This window comes from Populus nigra, chromosome 16 (genome assembly GCF_951802175.1).
Source record: "Populus nigra chromosome 16, ddPopNigr1.1, whole genome shotgun sequence".
NCBI lineage: Eukaryota > Viridiplantae > Streptophyta > Magnoliopsida > Malpighiales > Salicaceae > Populus > Populus nigra.
Window position 1 is genome coordinate 3,450,347 of NC_084867.1, and position 18,956 is coordinate 3,469,302.

At 29.1% G+C, this 18,956-nt stretch overlaps 1 protein-coding gene across 1 annotated transcript; it reads left to right on the forward strand.

Annotated features, from left to right (window-relative positions):
- The first annotated feature begins 4,874 nt into the window (after positions 1–4,874).
- On the forward strand, positions 4,875–5,694 carry LOC133675431 (probable calcium-binding protein CML27). Its single transcript, XM_062096800.1, has one exon. The coding sequence runs from the start codon at positions 4,983–4,985 to the stop codon at positions 5,505–5,507; it is 525 nt and encodes a 174-aa protein (XP_061952784.1). The 5' UTR covers positions 4,875–4,982; the 3' UTR covers positions 5,508–5,694.
- The last annotated feature ends 13,262 nt before the right edge of the window (positions 5,695–18,956 follow it).

Consider the following 18,956-nt stretch of genomic DNA (forward strand, 5'->3'; position numbering starts at 1 on the left):
AAAAATAACAAAGAAAAAGGATGATTTGAAAAAAAAATCAAATGAAAAAAGGATTGAAAAAAATAATAACAATAAAAGAACGCAAAGGTCAAAAACAAAAACAAAAAAAAAATAATTTTTGAAAAAGCAATAAACAAATAGCAACTTAGCTCGAGCTAACTTATTAAACCCGCAACCATAAACATAAAATTATAATAATTTCATAGAAAAGAAAGGGGGGGAAAGCTCGAAGACCAAAATATAAAAAGTAATTAATTTTAAAAGGGACAAAAAAGGATTAAAGTGAACTTGTGTTATCTTTCAAAATTGGTGACTTTAGTCATAAACCCTAGACTGAACCCATGAAATGCAAACCCTAAAAAATAATAAAGCAAAATTATAAATCAATGAAATGTTGAGAGATGAAATTGAAAAAAAAATGAGAACAAAATTCGACATTACAAAACAAAGCAAAATGCTTAAGGATAAATTGAAAATAAAATTCAATTATGAAAATGAAAAAAATATAAACAACAATAAAAAGAATGAGGACCAAATTTGATATAAAAATCAAATTAAACCAAATTATGAGGGATGAAATTGAAGAGAAAAAAATAAAAAATAAATAAAAACAACAAACCAAATAGGAATAAAAAAATAATGATCAAATTGGATATAAAAATCAAATTAAACCAAATGATGATGGATGAAATTGAAGACAAAAAATTAAATGAAAAAACAACAAAACAAATAGGAATCAAAAGAATAAGAACCAATTAGATATAAAAATAAAATTAAACCAAATGATGAAGGATGAAATTAAAGAGAAAAAAAAAGAGAGAAAAACAACAAAACGAATAGGAATAAAAAAAATAAAGACCAAATTGAATATAAAAAATAAATGACAGAACACTCTTGAACTTTTTCAAAGAGAAAAGAAAGAAAAAGGAGGGGAAAAAAGTCTATCAGAGTCAAACCATTCCTCCAATGTAAAAACACACTTAACCATAAAAAAAGATAATGTTATGACACTTCTAACACCACTATTTAAAGCAGTGTTTAATCACTAATTAAAGTTATACGTGCAGATGCGTGTGGCAATGCATTAACCAATTTTTCTAGAAATAATATTTTTTTATTAAGAAAAAGACCCAAACAATCATAACCAAAGCAACCCTAACCGACAATTCTAAAAATTAAAAATCAAAGGGCAAATATGAAGTTAACTATTTTTAAAAATTAGAAAGGTAAAAGAAAAAAAACCTTCCATAACAATTCAATTAATTTTACTTTTAAATACATTAAAGTCTTTTTATTGTCCATGAAAAAAATATAAAAAGGTGTCTATGGCCCTGGTAAACTTGATAATAATAATTTGATCTTAGTGGAAAGATTGTCTTGCCCTCAATCTTAAGTTTAAAAGTTTTAACTTGCAAGGTCAAAATTGTCTTCACACTATTCCAATGAATAATAATATATGAGGAGAGGTACAATGATTTAATGAGGAGGCTTATGCTTTTGTTAATTATTTGATTTTAAAAAAATCACTAGTTCTAATTTTTTTTTTTTACAAAATAACACAATTTAAAAAATATTTTGTGAAATACCACAATTTGATACTTGTCACAGTTATAAATAACGACTTTGTAAGAAGTCAAGGTTGAGAATATTTACTTCTAAAGAAAATGTTAAAACAAGTCACGCAAATATCAAGAAAAAGAGAAGAGACAGTGTCGCACCCGACATCGCGGCGGCCCTAAAAATAATTCTAGAATTATTATGGAAAAAGAACAGATTTCTGGCATCTTGTTCTTTTAGGGAAAAAAAGGTCTTGTTTGAGGAGTCGCCACCTAGTATTATGGTCACTAGGAACCCTAACTGGTCAACAGAGATTCTATGGCTCGGGATTGGTTACGTAAAAGGGAAGATATTATCACCCCTTAAACGTTCTGCCTAAGGCAGACTGCATTGTCGGTTTTGTCTTAAATTGCTAAATATTTATTAGTTTATGCTATGATGATTTGTTTATAATATTCCTGACTCTGGCGCCAGTGAATATTCGAGCTCGAATAATTCCAACTCTGGCGTTGGTAAAAATTCGTAGCTACGAAAATTAATTAGATCAATATTTTCTATTCCTTACTCTAACGTCTAGTGAATAAACAAATAAAAATAAATTTATTTTTACGCAATGCACATATTTTTATTTTTCTAGCTAAATAAAATAAAATACAACGAATAAAAAATAATATAAATTTAAACCGGTATTTCTTATTCCTGACTCTGGCGTCAGTGAATAAACCAGTAAATTTACATTATTTTTATTCATGCATACACATTTTTTATTTTTTTATTTTTTCTACCTTTTTTATTTTTTCTGTTTTTTTATTTTTTTCTATATTTTTTTGGGGCTGGGCCCAGCTCAGCCCATGGGGCTGGGCTGGACCCAGCAGGCCTAGCCGGGTCACATGCTTGACCCGGCTGGCCATTGTTTTTTGTTTTCACCAGCAGGCGTGTGTGAACAATTCACGCACGCCCGCTATAAGAGCATGTAATTAAAATGCCAGAAGAAGGGAAAGCGCAACTTACCTGGTGCTGGAAGTGGCGATCCGGATTTTTCAGTCTTTCTTGGTCATCTATCCTTGCCTCAAGATCCCTGCGTTCGTTCGTTCCCCTTCTGTCAACTGCTCGTTCCTCTCTTTTTTAGCCTTTTCCTCTGGTTTTGGAAGCTGGTGTTGGAGAAGAGGTGGTCAGTGGGTTTCTTGTTTCACTGTCCTCCTCTCTACGTCCCTTTTATAAAGCCAGAGGACGGCCTCTGTTTCTTTGAGAAGAAACAGGGGAACAATGGTCTGCTACCCTGGTGTCTCTCGGTTTTCCCCTGCTCAGGACGAAGAAGATGGCAATAAAGGCATGATGGGTTGCTGGTTGTGTTTGCCAAAGCCCTGGTTCTGTTTTTTCTTTCCCCGTCCTTTTCGTGTGTCCCTCTCCTGGTCTCTCTCTCTATCTACTCCCTATTTATTCCCCTGTTTATTTTTCTTCGCCCCTGTTCTCTGAGAAGAAACAAGGAAAACAGTTTCTATTCTGGTTCGTCCTTCCCCCCCAGTCTTTTTCTGTCCTCCTCCCTCTCTGCGAGGTTGCATTTACCCGGGTTTTTATAGGGCTGGGAGATCGATCGGCGCTGTAACAGCCGGCAGTAATGGCGTGGGGCGTTCCATTCAATGGAGAAACGTCCCTGCGTTTAATGGCGGAGCCGCTACAGGGGAAGAAGACGAGCGAACAGTCGCCTCCTAAAACGACTCCGTTTTTACAATTCCAAAGGCTGCTTTCAATTTGGTCCTCGGAATTTTGTAATTTTGCAATCAAGCTGCTGGTTAAAATGTAATTGGATCCTTGCATTTGCGCGACATTTTCAATGTAATCCTTGGATTCTAATTTTCCAATTTTGACCCCAAACTTTAATATTTCTTCAATTAAGTCCCTGAATAAGTTAATTTAATTAAATCCAAAGTCCAATTAAGTCTAAAACTTATCAATTCTCTAATTAAACCCCTGATTGGATTAATAAAATTAAATCCAAGCTTAATTAAGTCTCAAAACTTATCAATTCTCCAATTAAACCCTTGATTGGATGAATTAAATTAATTCCAAGCTTAATTAAGTCTCAAAACTTAATCAATTCTCCAATTAAACCCTTGATTGGATTAATTAAATTAAATCCAAAGTTTAATTAAACCCCAAAACTTCCAATCATATTGCCCTTAACCCAAATTTTAATTCATTCTTCATTTATTTCATTTTACTTGTTTTTTCATCATTATTATTTTGTTTTTTTCATTTTTTTTATCCTTTTCGGTAAATAATAATAAAATAAAATGGTCAAAAATTGGGTTATGACAGAGAGAAAAAGAGAGAGAAGAAATAATGAATGAAAGATACAATAGAGACACATTGAAGCACCAACAAGAAAATTTTGACAAGATGAATCTAATAACGCCAATAAATATTATTAATGGTGATTGGAGTGAGTCACATTTTTCTATTAAAAGGCAAATGAGCAATTATAATGATGAGAGAGCAAATAAAAAAATAAAAAAAAAAGACCTTTAGAGAAATATTAAGACTTTGATTTAAGACACCACATGATTATTGAAAAATTATGATAAAATAAATCCAACAACACTAAAAAAATTGCAAATAATAATTGTAGTGGACCACACACGAAGGACAACTCACTTTTTTTCAGGAAGAGAGTGTAACATGCTTCTATTATTAGTGATTTTTTTGTATTGTTGTATTTGTTTTATCAAAATCTTCTAATGAAACTAGTAATATTATAATCAAAGTTTCATTGTATTTTTTGATTTTTTTTTCTTTGTCCTATTATTTCTTGAGATTTGTGCGGGACTATTTTAATAATTATTTTTCAGAATTTGATATTTCTACCCTGTACTTCTTACAAAGTTATGTTTCCGGTCCTACATGTATTAAACTGTGCCATTTGAGCAAAATAATTTCTACAAGTGTTATTTTGGGCATTTAAAAAAAAACAAAACAACAGTGTTAAAAAGTGAAAATAAATTCCTGTCCAGTGGTGGGGCAGAAAGGGAAAAGAAAGCTGGTCGATGCTTAATAACAAGACTTTTTTTTAAAATTATTATTATTAATCACGTGCTTTATTATTTTAAAATACAAGACAAGACAGGTGTTCGTTTACTTTTACATTCTTTAGTCGACGTGTACGGATCATGCTTTTCCTTTTTCTTGCAAAAAAAAAAAAAAAAAAGAAAAGGAAAAAAGAGCACGCGTGACCTTCGCGACTCTTCTCTTTTTACTTGGTTTTATCACTATTCGATAAATCATGGGCCAGCAATTAGTTCCCTGGCCCACGTTACACTTCTCTCCCAATATAAATTTCCAATTTCTTCCTCCCCCCCACAGCTTTCCTCTTTTCTCGCCTCAACGGAAACTGCTTGCCTCCCCACTCTTTAAATATATCCCAAAAAATGGCAGCCCCAATCTCGAACCCTAGACCCGAAACCACCGCGCCGGCATCTTCCACTACCATCAACCTCGACGATACGGCGGAGCTCAGGAAGGTATTCAACCAATTCGACACGAACGGTGACGGCAAGATCTCAGCTTCGGAGCTCGGAGAAGTGCTGAAATCCATGGGCTCTACCTACACCATGGAGGAGCTTCATCGCGTGATGGAAGATGTGGACACCGACAAGGACGGGTACATTGATTTGGCCGAGTTTGCAAAGCTGTGTCGATCCTCCTCCGCCGCTGCCGCCGCCTCTGAGCTGAGGGATGCGTTTGATCTGTATGATCAGAACGGTGACGGGATGATCTCGGCGGCGGAGCTCCACCAGGTGCTGAACCGGTTGGGGATGAAGTGTAAGGTGGACGAGTGCTTTCAGATGATTAAGAATGTCGATTCGGATGGTGATGGGTGTGTTAACTTTGAAGAGTTTCAGAAGATGATGGCTGCTAACATCAATAATGGCTCCGCTGTCGTGGCTCCCTAGATCTATTTCGGACGGTGCCGATTGATTTGATCAATGGATAATGTTTCGTTTAGTGAAAAATCTGGGGTCATGGCGCTGCTAACTGGTAAATGAAAATGTGATTGTGATTTTTTTTTTCTTTTTCTTTTTAATTTTAGTACTTTCTAAAATGATGAATGAAATCAATGAAATGACCGTTTCATGTCAATTATTCATTTTGTGCTTTCTGTGGATTGATTATCCCCCCCCCCTCCCTTAATTTCTTAATTATTTGATTGAATTACAATTCATGAAAAGGATATACTGGGGAGTGAGTTGATTCGTTGATTGTGCTTGTTTTTTAAATTGTTTTTTCACTTAGAATAAATATTAAATTAATATTTTTAACTGATTTCATTGTATTTATGCTACAAATAAAAATAAAAGGCTGATGGGTATTGTTCTTTTCATGGTTAACTCGTTAATGATGGGATTAACAGCATTGCAGTTGTCAGTTATGATGGGGTTTTAGTGATTTGGATGTATTTCAATTTTTGGCATAGTTGAAGCTGCTGCTTCTTCTTCTTCTTCAGGGGCAAAATCAGTAACAAGTGTTGAATGCTGTAGTTGTTACAGCATCTCCAAAGCAAGTTGTTAATTTTGTTTTGTTTTATTCTAATATTTGAAATATTTTATATCAATTTAAAAAATAAAACAATTTAAATTTTGATTGGAATATTCTAGTTTTATTTCTTATATTTCGTTTAGGGTTTAAAATGCCATTAAATCAAATTAGTTTTTTGTTTAAGTTGAATTATTTTAAGTTAAATTTTTATTTAATTTTAATTATTTAAAAATATTTTAAATTTTAAAATTATAATATTATATGTGTATCATATAATTTATAATTAATTTATTTTAAACTTGAATTATATTCGTTAATATATAGGAATATAACCTTAAAACAAGATGTTAAAATATTTTAAAATTAAAATATTTTATTTCAATTAAAAAATAAAGCACCAACTAAAATAAAATTAATAACCTTAATGGAAGCATCAAGGCTTGTAGCCCAGTAGCAGAGGCAAGGTTTCCTTGTCTTTGTTATTTGGGTTTGAGTCTTAGCGTGCATGTTTGTCATCTTCACGGTATTTTACCTGTCTACTAAGTTTACAGGGTGTTTAGTGGATCCAGAGATTAATTGTGGTACGTGAAAACTGGCCTGAACATCCTGAATTACAAAAAAAAAAAAAGAAAAAGAAAAAAACCTTAATGGAAAGAGAAGAGATACTTTAAAGAGTCGAATTGGGAATAAAGTATCCAACGAAATAAGATGCTTAGGACAGTCAAATTAATAATAGTATAAATGACTTTTATGTTCGAAAGGTAAAAAGTCAACTGTTTTTAATATATTTAATAAACAAACATGATAAAAATTTGATATTTGCCGATTATTTTGAAAAATATTGACATTAATTTCTAAAAACGAGATTTCGTTGATTTTAGGAAAAAAAAATACGTCGGTTCCTTTGAAAAAAGAAGAATTGTCTATTATTTTGAAAAATATTAACTTCAATCTCTAAAATGAAGATTTTATTGATTCAATATTAAAAAAAATTTTAAAAAAATCTAAGTCAACTATGTAAACTTATCAAACTTATAATTATAATTTTAAAACTTGGCCCTGTGAGTCGATCCGAAATTGAAACCAGATTGAGTTAAAAAAATAAAAAATTAGAGTGACCCGACAAGTTGACTCATTGACTTTGCAAAATCCGGATTTAACCCGTTAACTATTTATTTTTTTAACCAAAACAACATTATTTTAATTTAAAAAAGATTAGGATTGACTCGATAACCCGATCAAAACCAAATAACCTTGATAAAATCTATGATTTTGGCCTTGAGCGGGGTTTAAAAACTCTGCTCATGACATAAATCATGAGTTTTGAGAGAAAGCAAATTGAAAAAAATATAAATTTAAAAAAAAAACTAGTGAAAGAAAATATTAGGAAGAATAGTATTTTATAAAGTTTTGATATTTTTGCTGGATATATAAAAATAATATTTTTGAACATTTTATTTAGCATTAATTAGTATTCGCCATCGCGTTTTCCATTCCGTTTTCCTTGTATTTTTTTTTTAAAAAAAATGAACTTTCTCCCTGTCATTTTTGCTATTACACGCAGAAGTTCCTTTAACTATGCAGCCCCTTCAATTGGCGATGCCTCCTTTATACGATAGCGTTTTCTATTCTATGGGAGGCCATATAAAATGCTGACTATTTTTGAAATGTTGACTTGTGATGCTATTACCATGTTTTGTTAGAACAAATTTATGATGGAAAATATTATTGGGTTAATTTTATTTTAATGTTTTATCAGTTTTTATTTAAGAGTTTTTTCTTTATTAATTACCTTTTAAAAATTTTAATCATGGTTTTTTCCATCTACATTTGTTAATTAAAATTTAATCATGATTTTTTCCATCTACCTTTTAATTTTACAAGTATCCTTTTTTAAAAGGGACCAAAGTTAAATTTTTTTATAAAATTGATGAAATATCTTTTTTAGGAATTAACACAACATTTGAAAAATAATAAATGAACTTTATATTTTTAAGGACCAATGTTATTTTTCAACAAGTCTCTTATTTTTAGGTGTGAAGACATACACGACGTCAAATGACAGAGTTGTCTCTTAGAATAGAAAGGGTATTGAGTTTAATCATAAAGTTATGATTTGAGGGAGTCGCCACCTAGTATATGATTACTAGAAAACCTATGGTCTGCAGAGCCTAAACAAGATGACTAGTTGTGTAAGGAGAAAGACGCATCACCTCTAGTGCATTATATCTAAGGTAGGCTGCATTATTAATTGATTATTTTTCTAGGTCATGTATATATCCGTTGGTCTTGCCTAAGGTTCAAGGCGAATCTCTCTTAATGAGAAATTATGTATTTTATCCAGTTAAATCCTAATCGTTATAAGGCCTAAATTTTAGTATTATATTTACTTTCTATTTTTGTATGTTTAATACTTGAGGGTATATTTTACAATGTAATTTTATACCCTAAATATTTAAATATACAACTAAATCCTAATACTTTGAATATTAATTAAGCAAAATAATTGTTGTGGGATTTTTGGTATTTTAGTCAAATCCTAATGAATAATCATAAATTGGTTACGATGTCCATTTTGTATGATAAAATGCGATTTTGTTTTTTAGAAAATATGAAAATATACATGAAAACCTTTAAAATTTAGTCGTATGCATGAAAACAAAACATATTTTTTGTGTTTTTGAAATGAGAAATTCTTTTGAATTAGTTTTAGAGTTTTTTGAAATTCCAAAGAAAACCGAGTATTTTTAATATCGGGTCCATATTCTACAACCTAATATTAAATGAAATTCTTGAAAGAAAACATGTTTTTTGTGTTTTCTAAAACAAGGAAATTGTTTTTGAAATTTTTTTTTGAAATTTTAGGATAAAAATCAGGTATTTTTAATATCGTATTCACATCTTTTTATATTGTAAGTCTATAGTCCGATATTAGATCAAAATATTGGGAAAAAAAAAGCATGAGGAACCCACAAATAGTTTCAAAATAGTCCTTGAATTTTTCAGATTTGTTTTTATTTTTTAAGGGTTTGTTTAGCTAGACGTGTTTGCTAAACATATACTTAGCTTAAAATAAGAGTTAAAAAATACCGTAAATACGTGTTTGACAAACATACAATTAAAAATCAAATAAAATATTATTTTTTAAAGAAAAATAGGACGAACCAAACATACCTATATATTCAGATTAGGGCTTGGCCTAGCCTATGGAAACATGTTTAAAAAAAAAAGAAAAAAAAAAGGGAAAGGTGGCTACAGTCACAAACATTGAGCATCCATCGAGATTCCACACATATGTTTGAGAAATTTGTATCTTCTGTTTAGCTTGAGGTTGTCTCATATTTATTTCTATTATGTTTCATTGTGTTAATTTGTTAAAAGAAACTATTTCTAAATACCTTTTTCTCTTTTTATCCTCGAATTCTTGATTTATGTGCAAGTTTTTGCAAACAATTACAAGAAGTGATAAAGACGAACAATAAACTATTTTAAAATGAATGGATATAATTTTAATATACATTAATAATAATAATAATTTATTATTTATTATTTTTCTCTCAATAGCATCATATAAATTGATGAACTCAAGACTAATCTTAATATTTAAAAAACGACCAAGAAACAAAATACCCATTAATTTAAATAACATTTTTTTTATACATATGACCTTATATATTCCAAGAAACATAACAAGCGATATAATCAATTGAGTACCAAGATTTCTGAAATGAACATGAACAAGAAAAAATAAAGGGAGGGATGTCAAGGATCTTGTGATGGCGTAAAATATTTATTAATGTATTTTTGAATGAAAAATATTCTAAAAAGTAATTACTACTATATTTTTAAACATTATCTAATAATGCAAGTCTTGTGTCAGTTTATTACCCTCAACTTAACTTAAAATTCAATCAATATTTTTTATATAAGTAGTTCATTCAAAAAAACAAATAACATGGATATTAAATATATTAATTGTATTTTATTGTATAAAACTTAAAAAAAAAAAACAAGGTAGGGAGTTCATGTAAAAAATGGCATAGTCTTGTTGTGGGATACAGAGAAAGCTAACATTGGTTTTCAATCAATGAGATTTGACATGTGGACTCTCATGAGATGATATCATTAAAAAAAAAAAAGAAGAGGAGTTAAACTAGATAGGAGGTCATGTTAAATTTTTCATAATGTAAAACGAAAAATTGTTCAGATAATACTAGTGCTTTTAAAAAGTTAAAAAAAATTGAGACCCGTGTTATTGATTTAAATAAGTTTAATAAACTCGGTTAATTTAATAATATGATTAAAAAATATTGATGATAAATAAAGAAAATAATAAAAATTAGACAATAATTAACTATAAAAAATAAGATGTCAATATCATATCTAGGAGAGAGAGAGAAAAAAAAAAGCTCTTTGAAGACGTACAGTCGCTCCGCCATAAACACCACTCCACCACCAAAAAAGACATACCGAGACGGTTACAATGCAACTGTGAAAGACTTCACGACAACATTGAAAGACTTCACGACAACATTGAAAGACGCTGTAAGGGTTGTTAGAGAAACAATTTGGAAAATAAATCAAATAAAATATCATGAAGAGAACATCTCATTTTTATATTTAATCAATTAATTTAATTTCATTCAAAAATAAAAATTCTTTTTAAAAAGATAAAATTAACTAAGAACAAATAAAACGACCCAAGACAACTCGGGTCATTTTTAAAATCAGTGAAAAATCCTATAGAATGCTAATAAAAAAAATAATGGAGCGCAATATCCAATTAAATAAGTGCTGAATGAAAAAATAAAGAAAAAACTTGAAAAGTGAAAAACAAAACCAAGCAAACCCGGACAAATCTCCTAAACATGGGTTAATATCTTAAACTCGCAACCCATGAAATTCTAGACCCAAACTTAATGACTAAGTTCAATTCTCAACCAATTTAATATTGAATGATGAAATTAAAAAAATCAATTTCAAAAATTGTAAGAGCAAAAAAAATCAAAATCAAAAGAATGAGGATAAAATATAATAAGAAAAAAAATTGGAGAATGGAATTGTAAAACACATTATATTTTAAAATTTATCTCAAATAAAACAAATAGCAATAAAAAAATATGGACTAAAACTAACAGTTGAAAAGATTGAAGGAGGATGGCATTGAAAAATAATTTCAATTTAATAAATTATTATAAATTAAATAAATAGTAATCAAAGGAATATGGACCAAATATAAAAGAAAAACAAAGTCAAGGGTTGTTTTGAAAATTGAATGGATCAACATGAAAATCAAGGAGGAGAGGAAAAAGGAGAAAACAAAAAGGGTCGTCAGCGCCAAACCAGAAGTCTGTTGGTCATACATGACGCTTAGAAATGGAAAAGACTGTCAGCGCCAAACCAGAAGTCCGTTGGCCATACATGGCGCCTAGAAATGGAAGGGTTGCTGAATTAATTCAAACACTATCACAAAAGTCACAATTTGGCATCTCAGGTGCACCGCATGCACTGTGTAAACACTCGTAAATAATAATCTCATCTTGATTTTAGTAAAATAAAATAAAATACAAAGGATGTGGAGAAATGATTATATTACACAAATTAATTTAATTGGATTAAAAGAGAAGTTATTTAATGAGAGTGGTGAAATTGAAAACAATAATAAAGGATTAAAGAGTTAGTAAAGAGAAAGAGAAAAAGTGGGGGTCAATGGATTAATAAAAGGAATAGTGGGTCAATGTGAAAATAGAAGTAAATATAGGGGGCAAGATGCAAATAAGGAAAGAACATAATTATAAATAACAATAAAAATCTTTAGAAATTCCTAGATAGTTTTTAATAAGGAAGGAATATGAAGTTAGCTTTATATATATATATATATATATATATATATATATATATAATAGTTTTGACATCAAACTAGGTTAATGTGACTAATACACTCTTAAAATGATTTATTCTTGATTAACATATAAACTAGTTTAAAAATATATATTAATCGTGAAAAAAAAACAATTATATATAGTTATGCCATAATTTGGTTTGATCATACACAAGACATCGGGTACATGAAAATAGTGGTGCCTTTGGATTTTTCCAATGCACCCAAGATTTCAAGGAGCCACCGAGCATATACTTTTAAGCAACTTTTTTTCCGGTCTATATATAATTGCTCTAAAACTAATACTTTAGAGAAAAAAAGCTACAAATTAAAATGTATTAAAAAGAAAAGAAAACAATTATGAACCTAGTATTTTAAAAAAAAAATTCACTAAATATTCATTACTCATAAATCTTATTCTTGGATATAAAATTCTTTGATATAAAGAAGAGTTCAAATATTATTTTTCTTTATAACATTTAGTAAATAATAAATATCTTTTATTTATTATCAATATTATTAATAAAGAATAAATAAATCTATTTACTAGATCACAACTGATTTACAAATGTAATCGGATATATATATATATATATATATATATATATATATATATATATATATATATATATTGTTATTGTTTCACGAACGTGCTTTTTTTGGTATCAAAGAAGCAAACTAAACTTCATTAATCATTCTGTAATTTGGTCTGTTTAAACAAAAAAGAAAAAGAAAAAAGAAAAAAGATAAAGTCTCCTCGTTTTGAGAGAATAAGGGTTTGAAGAGAGGATCATGGACTCATGAAGAAGACAAGAAGCTTTTAGCTTACGTTGAAAAACATGGCCACGGAATCTGGCAAAAGCTGGTGATCTATTAACTTTTTATACTCTCAGCCATGCTCCATAATCCTTGATGATACACCACTCACAATGAAAATTTCGGTCAGTATTTTGAGATGATATTTACTGATTGATTATATTTCATTGCTAACTTTATTGGTATTTACTGACAAAATATTTATGTGAATAAATATTAAGGAAATTACAGTTGAAATAAAATGAATTGAAAAAAACTAAAAAGTACGATAACGTATAATTTTTTTTGTAAATGATTTTACCAACGGAATTACAATTGAATTAAAACAAGGAAAATTGTATAGTGACTTGTCACTTATACCAATATAATTGTTAATAGATTGATAGATGGAATAATTTCGTCGGTAATTTCATCGATAATAGTTAATATATGATCTGGTCATCGACCCTCCCCTTCCTTCTTTCTCCTTCTTCCCCTCTGCACCCTTTATCTCAACACAACTCATCCATTTTCAACTTTTCCAATCACAACAGCAATTTTATTGTGGATTTTGCATTTCAACATGATCATGGTCATGAAGGGAAAGATAAAGGATAACATCAAGACTAGAATAAATATAATGTTGTTTTGTCACTGTAAAAATATGAATTTAGTTTATGCTGAGTCACTGGTTGCAAAGCCCAAAGAAAGTTTCGTCTTAGACAAGAATACACAACTATTGGTGTATGAATGACTGAAGAGTCTGCATTTTCTCAATGAACATGCCTCAAACATATCAGGATTGGTTAATTTGGAGGATTGTAGATTGTATGGAATGAAGAGTCATGATTACCGCGTGTTTATGCAAACACTAATTCTATTAACTTATCATGATTTATTGCTAAATGGGATATGGGATGCACTTACGGAGATTAGTCATTTCTTTAGAGATATATGCTCTAGTAAGTTGCAGACACAACACATTGAGAGGCTTGAAACGAATATCGTTGAGACAATATGCAAACTTGAAATGATATTTCTTCCATCAGTTTTTGACTTCATGAAGCATCTACCCATCCATTTACCGTATGAGGCAAAAGTTGAAGGCCCAATCTCGTATAGATGGAAGTATCCATTCGAGAAGTTAGAGATTACATATGCAATGTAATCTTCGATATTATTTTCATTATTTTTTGTCAATTGAAAACATTCGTTTTATTCCATACATGTACTTGTTTAACCTTAAAAAAAGGTAAAAAAAACAAGGCGCATGTTGGGGCATCGATTTATGAGACTTTACGTGTATTTTTCGTCTATAAAACCATTAGTGTTTTTTTTTACTGTCAGAAATGAAATTATCGACAAATGGTTTCCATTTGTGAATTTGTCAGTAAAATTATTGTTGAGGCAATGGTAGTGTAAATACCAACAAAAAATTTCATTGATAAAACTATTAAATGTGGTAGTGCACAAGACATCAATTTCATTCTCATGATCTCTTCCTTGTTTTCTTCATTTAGGATTTCAAAGATGCGGTAAAAGTTATAGACTCAAGTGGATAAATTACCTGAGACCAGATATCAAGAGAGCAAAGTTCAGTCCATAGAAAAAGCAAACCATCATTCCATTACATGCTTTTTTTGGAAACAAGTCATATGCCAGTTCCTATATATATCAGCAATGAATCATAATATCCAACTTCACTCATTTAGCTGATATCATCGTGATGGAACAAAATGTTTATATATATATAATGGTTAAAAAGAAATCAAAGACATGGTGATAATCCAATATCCTTATAAGTCTAAGTACATATAGATTTGACGAGTTGCCAGACCCAACATACTCAGGCTCAGCTATGCACTGAGTCCAAATGGATATAGAATTGACAATCTTTCTGAGCCCTTTATTGGGTTATAAAACTTCATTTATTTATTCTTATCATCCTTAACATGAAATGTTAAGTTCAAAGATGCTCATCTTCTAACACCCCTAGGTGTATGAAAGTCTTCTAAGGACTTACAATATTTCCATCAACATTAATGATGTGTAAGAGATATTTATCCCTCATTAATGATATGTAAAGAATATTCATGTAAAGAATATCCATCACTCATTAAATGTTATCAGGAAAAAATGACACTTCAACCCCTCCTATACATTAAAGGATAAGATTCATGGGTTATAAATATCTCGTGAATCCTTTAGACGTTAGATCCATAATCTTTTCATTCTCAATATGTTTTAGCATACATATTTTTAGAGTTTTTCTCTCTAAAATATCATTGCATTTGTTCTCTCTAAAAAGAAACATACTTAAGCATTGGAGAATCCCAAAGCTACTAAAAAGGACATTTTATAGGTACAAATCACTAGCCACCTTGGCTCATCAAGCGTCAGGTATAGGCTACCAGTCATCTTAGTCAAGAAGAATATATCAGATTGCTAAAATTAAGAAATTAACCGATTATCTAACATATGAAACTTGCTCCTAAGTTGTTTGGATATTTTGGGACATCATCACTAGCACTGTCGGTGGAAACCTGATAAAAAAAGCCATCATTTGTCCTTTCGGTACTAGTTTTTGACAATCTCAATCACTACCAATGATAGATGATCATAATACATTTGAGATGGAACATACCATTGACTACTAAAAGGGTTTAACACCTTGTTTAGTTTGCTATTTTTTGGGTTTAAGGGTGTGTTTGGCAAACACCTTTTAAGCCTATTTTTGATAATTTTATTACAAAGAAAAATGAGTTTTTGCTAAACAAAACCTTAGAAATAATAAAATAAAATAAAATAAAAAACATTTTCTTTATTCTTGCATATGTCTAAAAATTCTAAATTTTTTTAAGCATATTTTCTATAAGAAAAAATCTAAAATACTTTGACATGTTTTTTTTAAAATATTGCATGGATTTTACAATAAGTTTGTAAAATTTCAAAGGATTTTGGCCTACATTTCAAAAATATCAAAAAAAATCTTTTAATATGTGAGATTTTAAAGTTATGTATAAGATATATTCTTGATATTAAATAAAAAGATAATTTATTTTATTTTTTATGTTGGCATTAGAACAATTATGTTTTTAACCTAATAAGATAAGAATTTTATTACTAAGAAAGACTTTTCTTAAGCCCTAGATGAATCAACGATTATAAAACATAATATTTTCTTAGTTTATATCAGACACATAAATAATGCAGCTTAACTGCCTAAGTGATATTTGAATAGATCTTCTAACATAAAGTTGGAATTAGGGTTTTCAAGTTCTAAGGTTTTTAATATATTCTTAAAACTTAATAATTTATAAGATTATAATGAAAAAATAACACATCAACAATTTATACAATGGTAAAAACCAACCTAAAGAAAACAATTTGAAACTAAGTTGAGAAAATAATTAAAATTTAAAAATAGTTAGGAAAATAATCAAAACTTCAAAAAAAAAATCTTCTAGACCTTATTTAAGGGTTTCTCCAACCTAGGTTATTGTAACCAACTAACTCTTTATAAAACTAGGTATGTAGAACCTTCTATCCGAGTTGAGCTTAATCTAATATTTAGATCTAAAGTTATGGTTTTTTTCGCCAAACTAGTCATTTGACATGTCAAGATTTTTTTCTTAAACTTTATCATAACTATATAATCCATAAATGCATCAGCAAGACTTTTCATGTTGTCTCCGCAACTAGATCAAATTGGGTTACCAAGAGAGCTGCCATTAATATTGACCTTGATCCAACCATGTTGTTATTAGTTCAACTATTTTTTTCTTCATTTCTCCCCTTTTTTTTTCAATTTAATTATTTTTTTTCCTCATTTTAATACTCAAATCTTTTTTTTTACAGTCTTTTATATTGCCTTTAAACCTACCAAGTCAATTAAATCATGTCGATACAATTCCCACATAGTTTAATTTTAAAATCAGGATAAGCAAGAAGTTGGGTTAAAATGTATTTCTTCTGTTAATTTCATCTTTATTTTTTTCAATTTCATCCTCATACTTTTTAAGTGGATCACACCGAGTCATTTTATTCTTATATGTTTTGAGCAGGTCACACCGGGTTATTTCATCCCTATATTTTAAACAAACTCGACATGACATAGGCCCCGAGTCAACCAAGTAGCGAATTAGCCAGAGTTTTATAGCAATGGTATTTTCAACCCATAGACTTCAAAAAATATTATGTCATCCTTTATTTGGTATTACAATGCTTTTTTTTAAAATCTAACTTAAAAAAAAGCCTTTTTATCAAGCTTTGAAAGAAGTTAGGCTTGTTTTTATTTTAGTCCCATGAACAACCCTTGTTTTTCTTGTTTTGTATGAAAAAAAACTCACCCACTTGGTTAGGGTATAGATAATGAAAAAAAAAATTGAAAATAAAAGGTTGTTAATTCTAGTGGGGTGAATGATCTAGATTGTGGATGTAGCAGGTTTGTTGAGGGTTAATTCGAGTCTTTTTTTAGTCCTTATTTTAATTCAATATTTTTATTTTTAATTTCATTATTCGACATTGATTTGATTGAGAATTGAACATTGTAATTTTTTTTGGTTTGTTTTATTTATGGGGTTATGACATTTTCAGGACTTGAATCATAAATTTAGATGATTAACTCAGGTTTACCCAGGTTTATCTGATATATTATCATCTCAATACTTTTATATATATAAAATACCATTCAATATGGCCCAGATTTTGAATTCATGATAACATTTTTTTTTTTTGCTCTTTGAAAACATATTAACAATGCCTAAATATTGTTTTTCGCATTCAATTGTTTTTAATCTAACCCAGGTGTAACGTGGCCTAATAGTCTAGCAGTTGTAACGGAGAATTCTCGGATTATTTAATTAATTGCATATATAAAATTTTTATTTGGGATTATAATTTATTTTTTTATGTGAAAAATATGCTTTGTAAACACTTATAAAATCTTTCTTTTTTTGTTTCAGAAGAAATTTTATCTGGCGTGCGCGTGGCTAATGAACTTCTAATTAAGTAATAAGCTAAAGGGTGTTGGGAATTCACTATTCACCCACACCCAATGCACTGTGGATTACAACAGTAATCCACAGTGCATTCCTTTTTTTTTTTTCTTTAGTTTTTAGTTTTTGTTTTCAGTTTTTTTGCACTTTTCATTTTCCCCCTTTTTTTCTTTTTTTTTTCAAAATTATCTTTGTCAATTTTACTTTTTTAATATTGAGCTAATTAAAAATTTCGCTTTGTAATTTTTTTCCTTTAAAATACCGTGAATTGCTACGGTGTTTTTCCACATAGTTTTTCTATTTTATTTTTTTATTTTTTAAAATTATATTTGTTGATTTTATTTTTTAATATTAAACTGATTAAGAATTTAGTTTTGTATTTTTTTCTTTAAAACATTGTTGATTGCTACAGTGTTCCTCCACATAGTTTTTTTGTTTTTGTTTTTTTATGATTTTCTCCAAAATTATCTTTTTCAATTTTATTTTTTAATATTGAGCTGGTTAAGAATTACAGTTATAATATGTGAAGGAAGCATTGTAACTTTCCTCGTAAATTACTGTTGATTGCTACAATGTTTTTTTCCCATATAGTTTTTGTTTTTGTTTTTTTATGTTTTTTTCTAAAATTATCTTTGTCAATTTTATTTTTTTAATATTAAGCTGGTTAAGAATTACAATTACAAATAAATACAAGTAAAGCTAAATCATGTAGGGAAAACACTATAACTTTCCTCACAAAACACTTTGGATTGATACAGTTTTTCCTCACATGGTTTTTTTCCAGTTTATTTTGCGTTTTTTTTTTGTAATATTTTTTTTCAAAATTATCTTTGTCGATATTTTTTTTTTAATATTGAGCTGGTTAGAATTTAACTTTGTAATAATGCTTAATCATGTGGGGAAAACACTATAACTTTCCTCACAAAACATCGTGGGATTGCTACAGTGTCTCTTCACATAGTTTTTTTTCTTATGATTTTTAAAAAATTTTCTTTGTCAATTTTATTTTTTTAATATTGAGCTAGTTGAGAATTACAATTATAAGTCACTACAAATAAGGCTAAATTATGTAAGGAAGCAATGTAGCTTTCATCACAAAATACTATGAATTGCTATAATGTTTTCCAACATGGTTCTTTCGTCCCTGCGTTTTGTATGTTTTTATTAATTTTATTTTTTCAAATATTGTCTCT

Bases quoted from the DNA above. Each gene is read 5' to 3' on its own strand.
- LOC133675431 (XM_062096800.1), top strand. From the start codon at position 4,983: ATGGCAGCCCCAATCTCGAACCCTAGACCCGAAACCACCGCGCCGGCA.